This window comes from Protopterus annectens, chromosome 4.part1 (assembly GCF_019279795.1).
Source record: "Protopterus annectens isolate FY-2018-M chromosome 4.part1, PAN1.0, whole genome shotgun sequence".
NCBI classification, from domain to species: Eukaryota; Metazoa; Chordata; order Ceratodontiformes; family Protopteridae; genus Protopterus; species Protopterus annectens.
Window position 1 is genome coordinate 99,109,622 of NC_056734.1, and position 17,029 is coordinate 99,126,650.

Genomic DNA, 17,029 nt, shown 5'->3' on the forward strand with positions numbered 1-17,029 from the left:
GGTAGCTCAAGGCTGTGTTCCACAGAGCCATGGCTAGTCTGCAGAAAGTGTATGAGTGGGTTGCCCCCCCTGCTTGTTTATGTACCACATAACAGTGGTATTGTCCGTCTTTACCCATAATTGTCCTGGAAGAATGTGGTCCTTGAAGGCTGTCAGAGCATTCTGTACAGCTACATTTCTTTTTGATTGATATGCGGGTGCATTTGATTCGGGTTCCATTTGCCCTGAATGCACTGCCCTGCCAAGTGAGCCCCCATGCATAGTCAGTCTGATGCTTCTGTTGTTATGGTTTGGGCGTCAGGGGGTACAGTGAATGGCAGTCTCTTGTTGTGGTGGCAGGCCTCTGCCCACCAAAGAAACTCTGTCTTTAGACAAGGGATGACAGGAATCATTGATTCTAGGTCCTGAGAATGTTGACACCATAGGCTTTTTAGATACCACTGTAGTTTCCTCATATGCAGTCTTGCATATGGAATTAGTAGAATGTAAGAGGCCATGAACCCCAGGACTTGCAGTATTTTCCTTGCAGATAGCTGGGTCTTTGTGGCTAGTAGTTTGAAGTAGGTTGTCAAATAAACTTATTTCTCTGGCATGAGGTAGGCCATCTGCGAAGTTGTATTCAAGCTTGTTCCCAGAAATACAATTTGTTGGCAGGGTACTAGATGTGATTTCTTTTCGCTTATGGTATACCCCAGAGAAGTTAGTAATTTCTTTACAAATGCCAGATGATTTAATAGTATGTCCTGGCTTTCTGCCTGAATTAGACAATCGCCCAGGTACAGGTATATTTGAATATTTCTTTGCCTGCAGTACGCAATGACTGGAGCTAGGCACTTTGTGAATACCCTGGGCGCAACAGATAAGCCAAAGGGCATTGCAGAGAACTGATAGTGCATGTAGCCTGCTCTGAAGCATAGGTATTTTCTGTAAGATTCCCTTATTGGGATGTGCAGATAGGCTTCCTTTAAGTCCAGTGTTGCCAACCAGGCATTTTTGCCTAGCATGGGAAGCAGCTGATGAAGAGTTAGCATTTTGAATTTTGGGATTACCAAAAAGGTGTTTAGGTTAGACAGGTCCAGGATAGGATGTCAGGAATTGTCTTTTCTGGGTACAAGGAAAAGTCTTGAGTAAAAACCTTGCCCCCATTCCTCTTCTGGAACAGGTTGAATAGCCCTGATACTTAGAAGAGAGAGAACCTGCTTTTGAGCCTCTGCCCACTGATTTGGGGGTAGGTCTGGCCAACCATTTGGGGTTGGTAAGGAGTGAAAGTGGAATCTGTATCCTTGGGAAACTATATTTAAGACCCACTTGTTTTGGGTAACGAGTTCCCAGTTTTTTGCATGCAGAGCGATCTTTCCCCTCTAAAGGAACAGTCAGTTGAGCAGGGTTTGGAAGGTTTAAAGTTAAGTCACTGTGACAGTTTATCATAGGGGGGTGTCTTACTACTTCCAGCTTTGGAAGTGGGAGCCCCCCACAGCTTAGGCCTGTAAGTACCTTGAGACTGAAGCCTGGGTGGTCTGCTGGTCCTGGGTTTGGACAGAGAAGGCCTGGAAAAGGCAGGAAAGGACCAATTTTTAGAAGGCCAGTGCCTACTAAATCTGGGAGGCTGTACTTGCAGAAATCTTTAACAGTTTGCATAGATTTAGCTTTTTCCTCCATCTTTTTAAGTACTTCTTCTGCTTTGTTGCCAAACAGGTGGTCTTGGTTTAAGGGAGCATCCAGTAATTTAGCTTTAACATGATCTGGCAAAGTTTGCTCCTTAAGCCAAGCATGCCTTCTAAGTACAGACCCAGTGACAGCAGCCCTGCAAGATGCCTCTAATGAATCAAAACCACATTGTAAAGTATGTTTTCCAACTTGTTCAGCAGAATGCATTAAATCCTGTAATTCTTTATTTTCAGCACAGTCAGGAATCAACATAATTTTCTGTTTACGCAATCTAATAATATGCTGCTAATACTTTAACATATGAAATTGGCAGTTTAAGGCCCTAAAGGCCAAAGTAGCAGAAGTTTATACCTTCTTACCCCATCTCTATCAGAGGGGGTAGGGTTTTTTGGCAGTAGTAGCCTTATTGCCTTTGGGTCCCTGTGAAATGGTCTCAGGATCCGCAGTAGGAGTCTTAAAAAGGAACTTGTATGAGTCAGGTACTCTATAATACCGGTTAGGTTTTCTGGGAGCCAGAGGTAAAGTGTCAGGTGCCAGGCTAGATTCCAAGAAGGCATCATCTACAATGTCCAGTACAGGACGGATAGCTAAAGGCCTGTGTTGAGATAGGAGTAAGAACTCCCTAAGCCTCTTTTTGGAGTCCAGAGTAATCCTGGCTTTCCCAGTGGAAATAGTATGCAAAGTTTCACCAAAAGAGAAATCCTCTGGAGGGGAAGCAGAGGGAATGGAGTCCTCTGCATCACAATCCTCATAGGTAGATAAGGGCAACTCCTGGTCATCAGAGAAAACAGAAATTTCAGAATCCTGATCAGAAGAATCAGAAGAAAAATCAGTTCTAGGTCTCTTAGAGGGAGAAGGGTGGCTTCCCCTGATTAGAGCAATAAGGTCTTCAGCCATTCTTATCATTTGTTTTTTAGGCATAGGGGCCTGACCATGTGGTCTGGACGTTGGTTTTCTAGGCGCGGATTGAGTTTTAGGCCTTGAAGAAGAAGATGGCGTCGGTTTAATATGCAAGTCAGTAGGCCTGAATACACCCTTAGAAGCCGGTGCCTGCACAGCAGCTCCAGACCCATCCAAGGTGAGACATCCGCAGGTTCCACAGTCGAAGAAGCATCTTGCGGCATACTGGTCACCGAATGGATCTCAGTAGAGGCCTGCGAATCTGAAGTAGTGGGTTTCAGGGGCTGCGAAAGCGCCTCACTGAGTACCGGCGAACTGGCAACTAGCTTAACAGAAGCATCGTCGGCAGCTTTGGACCTATGCGGTCTGTCTTTGTCTTTATTTTTGCATTTTTTTCAGAATGTCGGTAGTCGGGTGGCTTACCGAAGCCATTTCTGGATAATTTAACAGACTACCAAAATATTTAGATGCGAAAATGAACTGACGACGAATAGTTCGAGGTTTGAATAAGATACAAAACAGACAGTGAGTGACGTCGTGGTCTGGGCCTAAGCAAGGAATATAGTATGAATGAAAATCTTTATGAGGTATTTGCTTTCCACAAGAAATACAATTGTTAACTTTTACTGACATCGGTTCAGAGCAAGAAAATGGATCCCAAATGGGGTACTTAGCTTTGTTGAAGACTTCGGATCTTAAACTCGAAAACAAAAATTTTAGGAGTTGGCCAACCGGCACTTGTGAACTGCTTCGGCTTCGGGCACCGCACAGCAAGAAAAACTGATGCAATGGTGTCAGCTGCATGCTTTATACCCTGACTACCTGACGTCATGGAAGATGAGACAGCAACCAACGCAGGACTCAAGACTTTGATAATCAGGCCGACTGAGGGCTACCTGCAAGCAGATAACCCTAATGTAATGATTGCAACAGTGAAACACGAAGAACATCTGCACTCTCGTTTTAAACTACAATACAGTCTTCAAGCACAGGAACAGTATATGCCAACTGTCAATCCTTGAAAGCCTTAGGAGTGTACTCTTCAGTGGTAGGAAAGCTCTGAAGGGCTCAACACCTAAACATGTATTTTCAGTCAGCTCAGGTCGAGAAAACTGACAGTTTGGGTTGTGTGGAAAGTGCCCCAAAGCTTTGGAAGCTGTCTGGCTGTTGTATCCTAAGCAGGATATAACCCATACTGTGAAGGCTAATGGAGCAGTGTTTAATAAGATTAACATGAAATTTAAGGAACATTCTTTACATATGTTGAACTAAACAAGAAAATCATCACAAACTACAAAAGAAAAAGAAAAAGCCAGAATGCAAAACACTTTTTGTTCAGCATGTTTCAATGAATTGTAATACAAATTTTCAATTGAATTTTCCACAAGATTTAGCTGTTGTAACACTTCACTATTTAAATTGTTACGATGGCAAGACTAAGCAAAATACACAATTTCTAGTCTGTACAAAGAATCCAGCACTATACTGGTTTCCGGAACTGTCCCTTGCAAGATATGTTGATGTTATCACTGAAAATATACAACACACAATCACATAACATGAAATAAATTCACAAGCCAATAAAGGCCACAAAGTGCATGAAGAAATCATTCTAGATTTAAAGCCACTGTAATAAATATAGAGATACTGGGACATTTGCGAACTGGCCACTGGGCTTTTTAAACTGCTCTGCTTGTTGAATGTTACTTTCCTGTGTCTGCTGCCATACAGTTTCTTAAGAATAACAGCATTAACCGTTATTATGCAGGAGTGCTAACATTTATCATCTAGATTACGGATTAAAACGTTTGTCAAATTAACACAGAAAGCAGCTCACATTTACTTTTAATTGTATCCACCCATGGAATGAGATGCCTGTAATATTTCATACAATTTCTAGGATGACAATGAACACACTCTCCCATACCATGGTAAGAACTTAGTGATAGAGAGACACTGTTTCTAAAATAACCATATTTGAATCAGCAGAGCACACTATGATATTTGTTGCCCTTTTTTTTGTCTTTTTTACTTAGATATTACTGGATACAAAAAAGTCCTTTCTGTGACACATGGCATGTGTCACCTGCAAAAAAAAGATGCTGCCACAAGAACAGCATTTCTTCTACTGGGCAAGAAGCAGACTGCAGAAAATACAGCCTTCAAGCACATCATACCTTAGGATAATACAAGTTGTTAGATATGCTGCCTGCACTGTGACTCAAAATAGTCTAATTTTTTATTCTGTGTTTTACGTATTAAAATAACTGAACTCCATCAGTAAAACCTTGCAAACTGCATCTACTACAAATTCACTAATAAATGCTGTCGAGTGTCAGCAATGCAGCTAAAATGGTCCTGTAGCCTAAAAATATCTGATAACATAGTTGAGTGTGGACACATTCCCTCATCAGTAACAAGGTTTTGAGGAAACCAATGTCACTAACTTAAAAAGGTATTAACGTTGAAAAACTATTGTACTTCCTTTTCAGCCACCATTATTTCTTTTCTGTGGTAGAAGAATTACAAGGCATAGTTTTTTGAAGGTTGCAATTATCTGACAATTCCTACTATTGTTCCTTTGTTCGCCATTTTATATGATCTTATTTAGGCTTTTCTGTCACCTTCAAAAGTAGAAGAAAGCTCACTATCAAGCTCCCATATGAAGAACCGTGTGGACACTGACATGACAGTAGGGGAGGCATGGTTATTCTTGTAATGTAGGCAGTTTTGCTTATTTTGCTTCTGAAGTTGGCAAGTGGGGAAAAATACCCACTTTAAAAGGACTTAATTTAGGAAGGATATTTGTAGAGACTAATTCTGGAATTAAAGTCACAGTGCCCCTTTAACAAACAAGCTCCTGAACAACATAAGTATTTTGGTCACAGTTGTGGAAGGAACTCCTAAAGCACCAAAACAAGTACTGGAGCACATATCTAAAGAAACAGAATCCAGAAAGTTACGTCCTCATGACTGGAGGATTGGAGAGCAACGTCACTGTATATATGGGCCACAAATAAACTCAAACATCCACACTAACAGTCTTCAAAACGAACATTTTCTAAGCCAGCACAAAAAAAATACAAACATAAAAAGATGTTACCATAAATTACTGCAAAATTATGCAAGTAACATAAAAACCGCTAATGCTTGAAACTGGACCTTTAGATGTTGAAAAATACAGGCAAGCAAGTGAAGATGTTTGTATGGGATACACTCATTCTTGGTAAATAAACAGCAGAGTGGTTTACAATTCAAACTGAAAACGCAGTTTAACCAAATGAAGGTGTTCAGTGAGACATTATCTGTGCCTCTATTAATTCTCTCCCTCTCCCCAAAAATCTGGGTACTGATAACGACATTACTTTTTACTGAACTGAAAGTACAAAAATACAAGAACTAGATTTTCTTTTTTACTTATTGTTTGAATAAATATGAAATACCAATTTAATACATGTTGTTAACAAGTAGTCTCTATGGAATCACTATTTATTTCCATTTCTCTATCTTTCAGCAGAAGACAATACTGCACATATCCATGGTCCTATGCAAGCACTTTCATTCTGCTTTCAGTCTCCAAAGCTGGAATTCTAAGTGTCATTTCCCTCATGCCATAGGCCTGTTTGTCGTTTCCTGGTCCTCTTTAGTTTGTTGGTCTTCTGTCTTTTCTTGTCCATGGCCATGTGTTGCTACTTGTCAAGTAAATATACTACCAGCTCATAGGTTGACATCATTATAGCTGTGTTTGGAATCTGTCTAATCAAATGTGTAGTTAACCCTCGGTACAGAGACCAATATCCTTCTTCCCTGATGACCAAGGAAAGTGTCTGGAAGAATGACTTGTACTTTGTTCCTTCTTCCCGTAGCCTTGTTCTAATTACCTCTGGAATTAAAAAAATAAAAAGACAAAAGATCAATGTGATTAAGAAGTGACTGCAAAACTGTCAGCAACCCCAAATCAATACTACTGATTCCTTATATTATTTTAAAGTGCAACCGACTCTGGAACAATGAGCCTCCCTCAATCCACAGAAAAGTCTTTCAAGCCTCTTCCAGATATCAAAAAAGAACTCTGTACCTCCCAGTACAAAGAAAAATATTTGATCTCCTGTACAGAATCAGACTGACACCACACCCTTGACAACAGAAAACGTATAAATGTAAGGATTCACTGCTAAAGTAATCAAGATACGGCTTCTGTATTATTTTTTTGTTTACTACTGATATGCAAAAATCACTATAGCAACTCATCCTTCTGCATTTTGTTTGGTCCCACATCTAAATACATAACAAATGTTTTAAGTACTCAAAATGTTCAGGTTTGCTTGGGCACACCTTGTAAGAGCTTTCAGGGAGGCTGGCTTCACCACCTGAAAACCATTACTCTAGCAGCTAGGATTTTTTTAAACAGTATATCCACCAAGCCAATTCAGTAGAGTATCACATTTTTAAACAACTAGACAACTGTGATTTATTGTCATTTTTCGGCACAAGCCAAGTGGCCATTGGCCATCTAATCTGTTAAAACTCCATCCCAAAAATGGTTCTCTAATAACACTAAACGTAGGAAGGAGTGTAGGTACTCTGTAAGGAATTAAAGGTACTGAGAAGAACTGCTTGAGGAAGCTTTTGAGCACACTGTTATGTTCACTGGCACTAATATAGGTTCATAGGTGAGTACTAGACAAGCTGCCCTTGTAGGCCATTTAAGCCTAGCCAATTTACCCCATGTGAGAATCAAACCTTGCACCTTGTATCTGTAAGGTAAACACCTTAACCATTACACTGTCTAATGTATAACTAATGGTACTTTCATAACATATAAACAGTAGCTCCATATATGTAGGATAATAACTAAAACACCATTATGACATTCAGAGATGGGCTTCATCCAAGCACCTCAATGGGTGTAGAACCATTCACTGAAACTACAAAAGCACATTATGATAAACTGAAATACAATTGTCATTTTACAGTTATACATTAGAGCTCCATTAGTACAACTTGTATGGAATTTCCTTGAGCAAGATGGCTGTCCTGTCAATCCAGTTCAGAAACAATGCTCTGAAACTTATTTGATAAGGTCCCCTTAAAAATCAACTACATGTAGGCTTATCAGTTCCCAGGCATACTACTGTTACATTCCTCATGTGACCTTAGACAATTAAATCCCAAGAAATTGCACACTCCTTTTCTTAAGAGTGAAGGATGATAGAGTGGGCCTTGTTTATAACCGGACTGTGACAGTAAACATTTTTCTATATGCACTGTCACTGCATTCCTACAAAGGATGATGATGTACTGACACAGCTGGAAAACTAACTCACTCTTCCACAAGAGGCTGTGGACATGCAAAAGCCCTGCTCCACCCTTTTCCATTATATACTTGTAGTAAACATCAGTTCTGCTTTTCACATCAGTCTGTTGCCTAGAATAAGGAACACTGAAAGTGTCTTTGTCTACACAATGACTGGAGAGATATTATACCTCTTCAATGGACACTATGCTGGGCATAAAATTCTACATCAGCAATGAGGAGTAAAGATGTATAGCAACCGAGCTGTAACTGGATGCACAGAAAACATATGATGGGCAATCAAGTCACTTGCTGTCATTGTGTTCCAGCTTGGAATCTGAAGTTAACTACATAGAAATGTCATGACAAACGTGAGAGCTGTGAAAAAAGTTGCAAGTGTCATACAAGGAAACTCTTTCTGACAAAAGATACAATACTGTCATGGTCCAATAATTTAACCATGCCACTATGGTAAGTGATAAAGTTCCATTACTTATAGTAAAATCTGGACATAATGAGGACAGCACTGATAGGCAGTGCTATGTAACAGCCAACTACCTCTGTCTGAAAACTTGGGCCCTTCACCAGCAAAAGTCTAACCACCACTTTGTCCTAAAGAAAGGCAACAGCTGCTACTTACTCAGTTCAGATAAATTACATTATCCCTGCCATTGTGCCCTTTTCCTGGAAAAAAATGTTAATCCATCATACTGTCCTGATTAAAGATCACAGGCTTAGTAAGGCTAATCATCAACAGAGAAATTCCACATTTCAACTCAGAAAAGAATTAACAAGACAAAAATCAAGTCCAGAGCATATACAATGGTGACTGGAGAGTGCGTTGTTAATGTGAAGACAGGGACACTGCAGTCAAGTACGTTACTTCAATAACCTGTCTTCAGAGTAACTGCATACGATGAGTACTCAGCTAGTCATTTAACATTTAGGAAGCAGCATTATCAAGCCTAACTTGGATAATTACTGCAGCAAAAGAATAGTCAGTTTTGTGAACCATAACTAACCCACGGAGCCTGATAAACATATAAACTGATGGTTAACTGCCATTTGACATAGGCCTGTCAAATCTGTTCCTCTGAAAAAAAGGAACCACAGTAGACACTACTCTTCTAAAATATTGTTTTTTTTTTAAGCTTCACCTTAGGAATCAAAACAGAAGCTGTCAAGATGGAAATGGTTTGTTTTCCTACCAGATAATCCACCTACACAAAGCACAACAGACAAAAAAAACTATGACTATGAGGTAATGATCAGTAAATAATGCTACCTATCCCTATAAAAAATATGCAGAATTCCCAGTGGGGATAAATGGAATGGTTTGGGACTACATTAAGCTGGGACAAATTTGAGCATGGTTACAGTTTCATATAAATAACTGGTAATAAATTGCTGTGCCTGATAAACAGCATTCCAGAAGCAATCTTGCCCTTTATTCAATGTGTCAGAACAAGTTTCAGAAAGAGTGTATTTCAAACATTATAAGGTGGTTAAATATGTCCCATTATTATACAATTAAAGTCAGTAGCTTTAAAATAGAAGCTTTCAGCACTTTTCTGGATGAAGCACTATTGTGAAATAATTTACCAAAAAAAAAAAACAGACGCTAAAGTTAATCAGTGATACAATACTGCTAACTGCTGGGACTTCAACCACAGGAGACCCCATGTCTGGCCTGATTTACAGAACTTGGCACCCTTCCTCCTCGTGGATGATTGGGCATCTGTCTCTTAGGGATGTCAGGCTACAACTACAAAGTTGTCATCCATCTGTGCCATTTCAGAAGTTTCTTGCACAAGATGACTACAGGATATCCACCCTAATGACCTAAAGCAAGGTCCTAAGGATCGTAGCTAAGATGGGACTTGGGTGTGTACTAAATGGATCACTGCCTTAAAAAGAAACAGGGTTACCCAAAGCTATCTATACCTGATCAGACCCAGAATGGGGGGAAACAGGAAGAAGTAGCTAGCTGCATAAGGATAGGATACCCTACCCCAGCCAACGATGCCCAAGAAGAGAAAGAAGGGAAGGTGGGAGGGAGCTAGTACTGCAATAGTGATCTACTCAAACATCTACTACTATTTAAGTTCTTACAAAACTGTCAACTATGTTCTTCATAAAATCACTGTTGCAGTAATCTTTACTACTGGGATGACTCTCCAGGTTTTATAATGCAAGAGAGAGAGAGAGAGAAAGATGGACAGACTGCTAGAACTGGATTGCAACAAACCCCACATAATCATTTTTCTCTAGTTTCCTACATTGGTTCAGGGTGTTTCATCAATTGTGGCCACCTCTCCTACCTTCCTCAACAGTCATGTTCAACTGTTACAAGTCTTCCTTCATGCTATCACCCATTTTTTGACTGGGCACCTTCATTTCCTCTCGCCTTCTTCTGCTTCTCTAAAATTGTCTTTACCAAATTATCTTCAATTAGCCTGCATGTGACCAAATCACTGTAATCTGTTCTCCCCGACCTTCTCTGCAGTCAGGGCTACTCTGGCTTCTGCTCTGGTGTCCTCATTTCTTCACTTGTTAAACTGTGCAAACTGCCACCCATCTCACGTCACCTCTATCACCTCAAGCTTCTTCAACTGCTCTGCCTTCACTGCCCAGATTTCTGTGTCATGCAGTAGCACTGATTGCACCACTATTTTGTATACCTTAGTTTACAAATATTTAGCATTCTTCTGTCATACACTACCTGTGCCACTCTGCCACATGGTTGCATCACCCCTGATTCTAGCTTTAACTTCTTAACTCAGGACTTCATTTTTTTCTCAAAATCTCATTCAGACAGTTGAAGCTGTTAACCTGTTCCACTATTTTTCCCTTCCATCTCAAAGATCAGCTTCTTCTGCTACCCCATTTGCTGTCATGACAACTGTGTTGTCTATACTCAGTTTCAGCCCACATTTCTATTTTAGTCCCATATCATTTGCTGAGTTTGCTTGTAGTGCCAGATCATCTGCACAGCGGCTTTGCTGATCTGTCCGCTCCAACCTATTTACTAATGTAGTCCATTACCTGGATAAGCAGGATTGAGCTCAGGGATGAATCCTGATGCACATAAACTCTCTAATGGGAACCTCTATGCCAATAGTGTTCTTATTTGTGCCATTGGGTCCTTGTGCATAGGCTATACTAATTTTGCCAATGTTTCCAGAACTTAGAACCATCTCAGGACTCCAAACATCAGACTTTCCTCATCTACAGCTTCTCCAATGTCTGGCTCTCTGTAAGCATTGGCTTGGTTGTGCTACATCCTAATTCAAATCCAAACTGTTCATCTCCTAACTTACTTTCTGCTTTTCTGCATACTCATTTATTCACCCTCTGTCTCTACAGGCATGCAAGTTGAAATGGCCAAATGATGTACCTTTACAGAGGCATACTGCAGATGTGAACTGAGGAGCTCATTTCAGTACTAAAGAATCACAAACATCACTGCTGTGCTAGGCTCTATATCCTTACTGAGGCACCAGATGGAATACCACTTGTACTTAGCTAAGTAGGATTTCCTTGTGGCAGTCTTTCTAACCTCCTTAACTATGGTCAGCACATTCTCTGTGAATTAGTGCCTGAAGAGCAAATTCGGGAAAATAATTCAAGCAATGACCTACAGTGTCTTTAGGATGGGGTGTATCAGCCCCCTTTTCTTGAGTTAAGAGGTTCATCTGCAAAGGTAACAGGTACAGTTTGACCCTGGATATATGAATGCAGGGATAGAGAACAATAATGTCTGAGCCAGACTTGTGCTATTAAAACCATTCTCCCTTGCCTTCTGTATCATCTTGAGGATAAGGGGAAATAAGATGGAATGCATACAGCAAAAGGACTGCCCATATGAAACAGAGATATTAACTGCCTAAGCTTCTTTGTGTGGTGCTCCTGAACAGAACTTCCTGATTTGTATGTTGCCTCTTTGGGAAACAGACAACTTCCTGAGTTGTCTGTTGCTCAAAGAGGCAAACAGGTCTATTTCTGGGACCCCCACCTGTGAACAACATGAAGAAAAAAACATTTATGTAACATTCATCAGTGGGCATCTGAAGCTAATTTGCTTAGCTGATCCACAACCATGCTTAGCTGGGATTGGATGTTTACGGCTCTTTGGGCCATCTATGACTTCAGAGCCACCTCAGAGGCTTGTTGCTGCACCACATTACAGTAGTGTTGTTTGCTGTTACCTGCAAAACTCTTCTTTTCTAGATGGACTTGAAGGCTGTAAGTGTCCGTAACAGGACCAGCATCTCCTTTACACTTGCATGTTTCTTCCTTTGAGCTGCATCACAAATATCTTGTATGTTGAGGCCTCCTGAATAAACAGTCCAAAGCAGATACGAGCCATCCATGGATAGTGCCTGACTGTGGGTTTTTTGTTTGTAAGGCATTCCATGGTTCAATATGTCCTGCCCGTACCTCCACTCTAGGTCTTTGGTAATACAGGCATCATCTTCTCCAGGGAGTGTGAATGTTGGCACCAGGAGCTTCACAGGTACAACCAGAATATTTTTATGTGTAATATGATCAGGTGGACCATCAGAATTGTGGAGGCCATGAATTGCAGTATCCTCATGAATTTTCAGGCTATAACTAGCATCTGAAGTCATCTGTTTGAGGTAGTCAACCGGAAATTCCACTTTATCTAGAGGGGGATAGGCTTTCTGATTGCCATAATACAGAAAAGACTCAAGGAACACCACAACCTTAGAAGGCATTAGATTCTATTTAAGAACCTTGAAGAAAAATCTCAAATTTGAATACAATCCATGGCTACCTGCAGACCCCTCTTGGCCACTTCCTGGGGCAGTGTCTGAATGAGGTAGTAGTGCAGGTAGGGGCAGATGTGAATGCCCTTGGGTCTGCAATGAAGCAATCGCTGGAGTCAGTCACTTGGTACAAAAAAAATGTGTCTAACATCTAATCCAAAAGGCAAGGATTTCAACTGATAGTAGAGCACTCCACTCAAATATAAGAAAGCATCTGTGGCCCTGGACAGTGGGTATATGAGAACAGACATTCTTGTGATCCAGGGTAGCAATTAAGGATTGAGGGAATATGCCCGATAAGAGGGCGTGTAATGTCAGCATTCTGAATGTTGGCATCTTGGAGATGGGTACTCAGCCAAAATGTCTGGCAAAAGAATGTTGTCTGAGGAGTAAGACAGCCCACAGAATAGTAACTCGCAAATAATGTAGAACCAGGGAAAAACTAGCCAGGAATGCATGCTGGTTCTTTCACTGGAACAGATGAGAAAACTTATTCCATTTGCTAATAAATGATTTTCTAGTAGTAGGATTTCTTTGCCTCCATTAATACTGAAAAAGGATGCCTACAAGGTATTAAAATTCTATCATCCAGGCAGTCAGTTGCAGTTGTTTGGGGTTGACATGGTATCAAATACCCCTGGTTTTATGTGAATAAATTCAGTCTGTGAGGAAATTTGTAAAATTGCCTCTGGCCACTTCAAGAAAGGAGAAAGTATAGTTGTGTAAAATCTTATCATAACCACAGATGTCCTTCTCTTTCATGTTGCAGTATTCTTAGTGTGGGATTCTCTGCCTCAGTTGACCCAAACGTTGGCTCCTATACAAAAGCTTAAACCTGGTTTCTGTTGGTGTGTGGGATGTCACACACAGGGCCATAAACCAGGTGCCTTAAATGTGACGTCTGCACGCACAGACCTCAGAACTAACTGCCAAGTCAGACAGTAGACTAGGTAGAGCCAATTGGTGTCCTCCAGACCGATGAAATGCCATGGACTGCCCACAGTGTGACCACAGTCTACGTGGTGCCCCATAGACAGGTGAAAAGGAATGCAAGGGGATAGGTGGGAGGGAAGGAATACTGCAACATGGAAGAGAAAGACATCTATGGTTATGGTAAGATTTTACACAACTATTCTACGTCTTTCTATTCCCATATTGCAGTATTCTTACTGTGGGAGAGTGCCACAGCTTAGGGAGGAGGAAGGGTGGAGGTAAAGGTAGCCGATTCCAGAAATACCTGCAGGATTGCCCTAGTGAAACCTGCTCCGGCTGTGGAGATATGATCCAATATGCAGTGTCTGGTAAAGTTGTGTACAGCGGACGAGGTGGCTGCCTCCAAGATGGAGGCTGCATCTAGACCCTTGAAGAAGGCCTTGGTGGATGCCACAACCCTAGTAGTGTGTGCTCTTACCCCCTGAAGTAAATCCTTGCTGTGGTACGAGTAGCAAAAGCAAATAGTTTTCCTGATCCAACAGGAGATAGTTTGTTTGCAGACTGCCTTGCCCAGGGCCCTGGGATGAAAGGATGCAAAAGAGTTGGTTAGATTTTCTAATGGTCTTAGTTTTGTCCAAGTAAAACCTTAGCTGCCTGTGAACATCCAGGGAATGGAGTATTCTCTCGCTGTCACTGGTAGGAGAGGACAAGAAAGTGGGTAGGTGAATGGATTGATTTAATGATAGCTCATTGACCACTTTGGGCATGAAGGAAGGGTTGGTGCACAGGGTCACCCTGTCTTTGTGGAAGATAGTGTAGTGGGGGCTATGACAGCCTGTAACTCAGATACCCTTCTGGCTGAGGTGAGGGCTACCAGCAGGACTGTTTTCCATTTGCACATTTGTAGTGATGCAGAACTAGATGGCTAAAATGGAGCCAGTGTGAGTTTTTTCAGGATAAAATTTAGGTCCCAAGGCAGTGGGATAGGCTTCCTCAGTGGTTTGATGTGCAAGACCCCCTTCAGGAACAATTTAACATATAGCCTGGAAAGTAAAGGAGGGTCTAAGGGTAAGAAGAAAGAGATAGCAGAAAGGTGCACTTTCACTGAAGAGTATGAAATGCCTGCCTTGATAAGCTCACATACATATGCTAGGAGAAGAGGTGCATCCGCTAGAAAGGGATCCCTAAGCCTTTGAAGACACCATTTGGAAAATCCTTCCCATTTCAGAATGTAGGATCTCCTTATGTTAGGTTTCCTGGCCTCCCTCAGGACAGAAAGCACGTCCTCAAGAGTAGTGGTGTCTGAAGGGTATTAAATGTTTATCACCCAGAGTGTTAGACACAGCATCTCCAGATGAGGGTAGATGAGAGTTCCCATCTGCTGTGTGAGTAGGTCCACCTTGTGGGGTAACTTGTAGTGACTGCCCTTGGCGAGGGATAGTAGAAGGGGGAACCAATGCTGCCTTGTCCAATAGGGAGTCACTAGCAAGATTTTTGGATTGTCCCTCCTGACTTTCTGGAGAACCTTTTGAATGAGAGGAAAGGCATTCAGAAAGCATCCTTTCCATGAGATGGTGAAGGTGTCCACTTCTCCAGGCTAGTGGTGAGTGGTCCTTGGTACAGGATTTTCTCAGTTGCCTGTTCTGGGGGGGGGGGGGATAAGTCTATTTGAGGTGTGCCCCACTGGTGGACAATGTCTAGAAAAACTTCTCTGTGCAACATCCTCTCGTGATGCAGACAGAATGATCTGCTGACAGCATCCGCTTGATGGTTGCCCTGGGATGGGATGTAAGACTGCATGCAGGGATAAGTTGTTTTGTGAGGCTAGGTTCCAAATTTGCACTGCCTGCCTGCAGAGGAGGCAAGACTTGGTCCCCCCCCGTTTGTTGATGTAACACATGACCGTGTTGTCTGTGAAGATTTGAAGGGGGTCTGGCTGTAGTTGGAGAAAAAAAAGCTTTTAGGGCTAAATGAACTGCAGTCATCTCCCTTACGTTGATATGTTTTTTCAGGAGGAGTGCCTGCCAGTGTTCTTGCACCTTGAGGCCCTTCATGGTAGCCCCTCAGCCCAGATCTGAGGAATATGTATGCACATGTTGAACTGGTGTAGGGCGTAGGAGGGGAAGGCCTGGGTTCATCTGAACTTGTTGAATTCACCACCGTAACTCTGCCTTTAGGCAGGGTGGGAAGGGGATATGGAACTCTAGAGGGTGGCTGTGTTAGGACCACACATTCTTTAGATATCACTGTAGCTTCCTCATGTGCATCTTGGCTAGTGGTAGCATAGGAATAGTGGCTGCCATAAGACCCAGCAGTCGCATGAATTGACTTGCTGACAGTTGGTGGGTCTGGATAAGATCCTGGAAGTTGTCTGTTGGGGAACTGCCTTGTCCTGAGGAAGGAATGCTTTCATTAGGTCTGTTCGGATCCTGCATCCCAGGAAGATTTTGTCCTGCTCTGGTGCAAGGGATGATTTGGGAAGATTGACAGTGAACCCCAACACTTGTAATAGAGATATGGAAAGCTGCAGATTTTTTAGGGTGTTTTCTTTCACTGCAAGAATGAGAATATCGTCTAGGTAGGGGTAGATTTGAATGCCCTTGGTCCTGCAGTAGGCCTATGGTGGGAGCTAGGCATTTGGTGAAAACCCTGTGTGCAGTGGTAAACCAAAGGGCAAGTAAATTGAAAGTGAGAACAGAGCCCAGCAAAACGTAAGTTCTTTCTGTGAGTGGGCTGTATAGGGGATGTGGAGGTAGGCCTCCTTCAGGTCTAAAGCGGCCATAGTGGAAGGAGGGTCTGAAGGGATAGCATTTTGAAGGAAGGGAATTTTAGGAAAAGGTTTAGAAAAGACAAATCCAGGATTGGCCTCCATGGTCCATCTTGTTTTGGTACTAGGAATAGCCTTGAGTAGAAACCTTTTCCTTCTTGTCCTGAGGGGACAGGTTCTATGGTTCCATGGGCCAGTAGATCCTGTATAATGTGAGGAATAAGGTGCAGTTGTTTTTTTGGGGGAGGAATGAAATGCCCCGTGGTGTGGGCCTATCTTTCCAAGACAGGAAATATCCCTTTTCTACTACTGCCACAACCCAGTGATCTAAGGTGATTGTTCTCCAAAAAGGTAGGCAGTGGGGGGAGATGGGCTGACAGGGGGAGATGGGCAAGGCAGTCACGCATTGTTGGTACCATTTCTGTCTTGAAAGGGCTATTGTTGGTACCATTTCTGTCTTGAAAGGGCTGTCTGTGGGCAGGCTGAGAAGAGGCGGGCCTGGAAGAGTTTTGCCTCCTGGTTCCTTTCCTATGCCTGGAAGAAGAAGGGATAGCAGTCGAGGGGGTTCTTCAAACACAGGAGGTCTTAGCTGGATAGTTTTTGCAGTATTCTGGTATAGGAGACACCAGAATGTGCTTAGTGTCTTGAAGCTCCTTGCTCTTCTCCTGAAGGTTT

The 17,029-nt window shown here is 42.0% G+C and overlaps 1 protein-coding gene across 1 annotated transcript in view; it reads right to left on the reverse strand.

Moving 5' to 3' along the window:
- Positions 1-3,893: 3,893 nt before the first annotated feature.
- Positions 3,894-17,029, reverse strand: part of SLC25A36 (solute carrier family 25 member 36) — a 950,543-nt gene continuing 937,407 nt past the window's right edge. Inside the window, exon 7 of the mRNA XM_044070004.1 lies at positions 3,894-6,451. Within this exon, the coding sequence (XP_043925939.1) occupies positions 6,258-6,451 (194 nt within the window). The 3' untranslated portion in view covers positions 3,894-6,257. The remainder of the gene's footprint in view (positions 6,452-17,029) is intronic.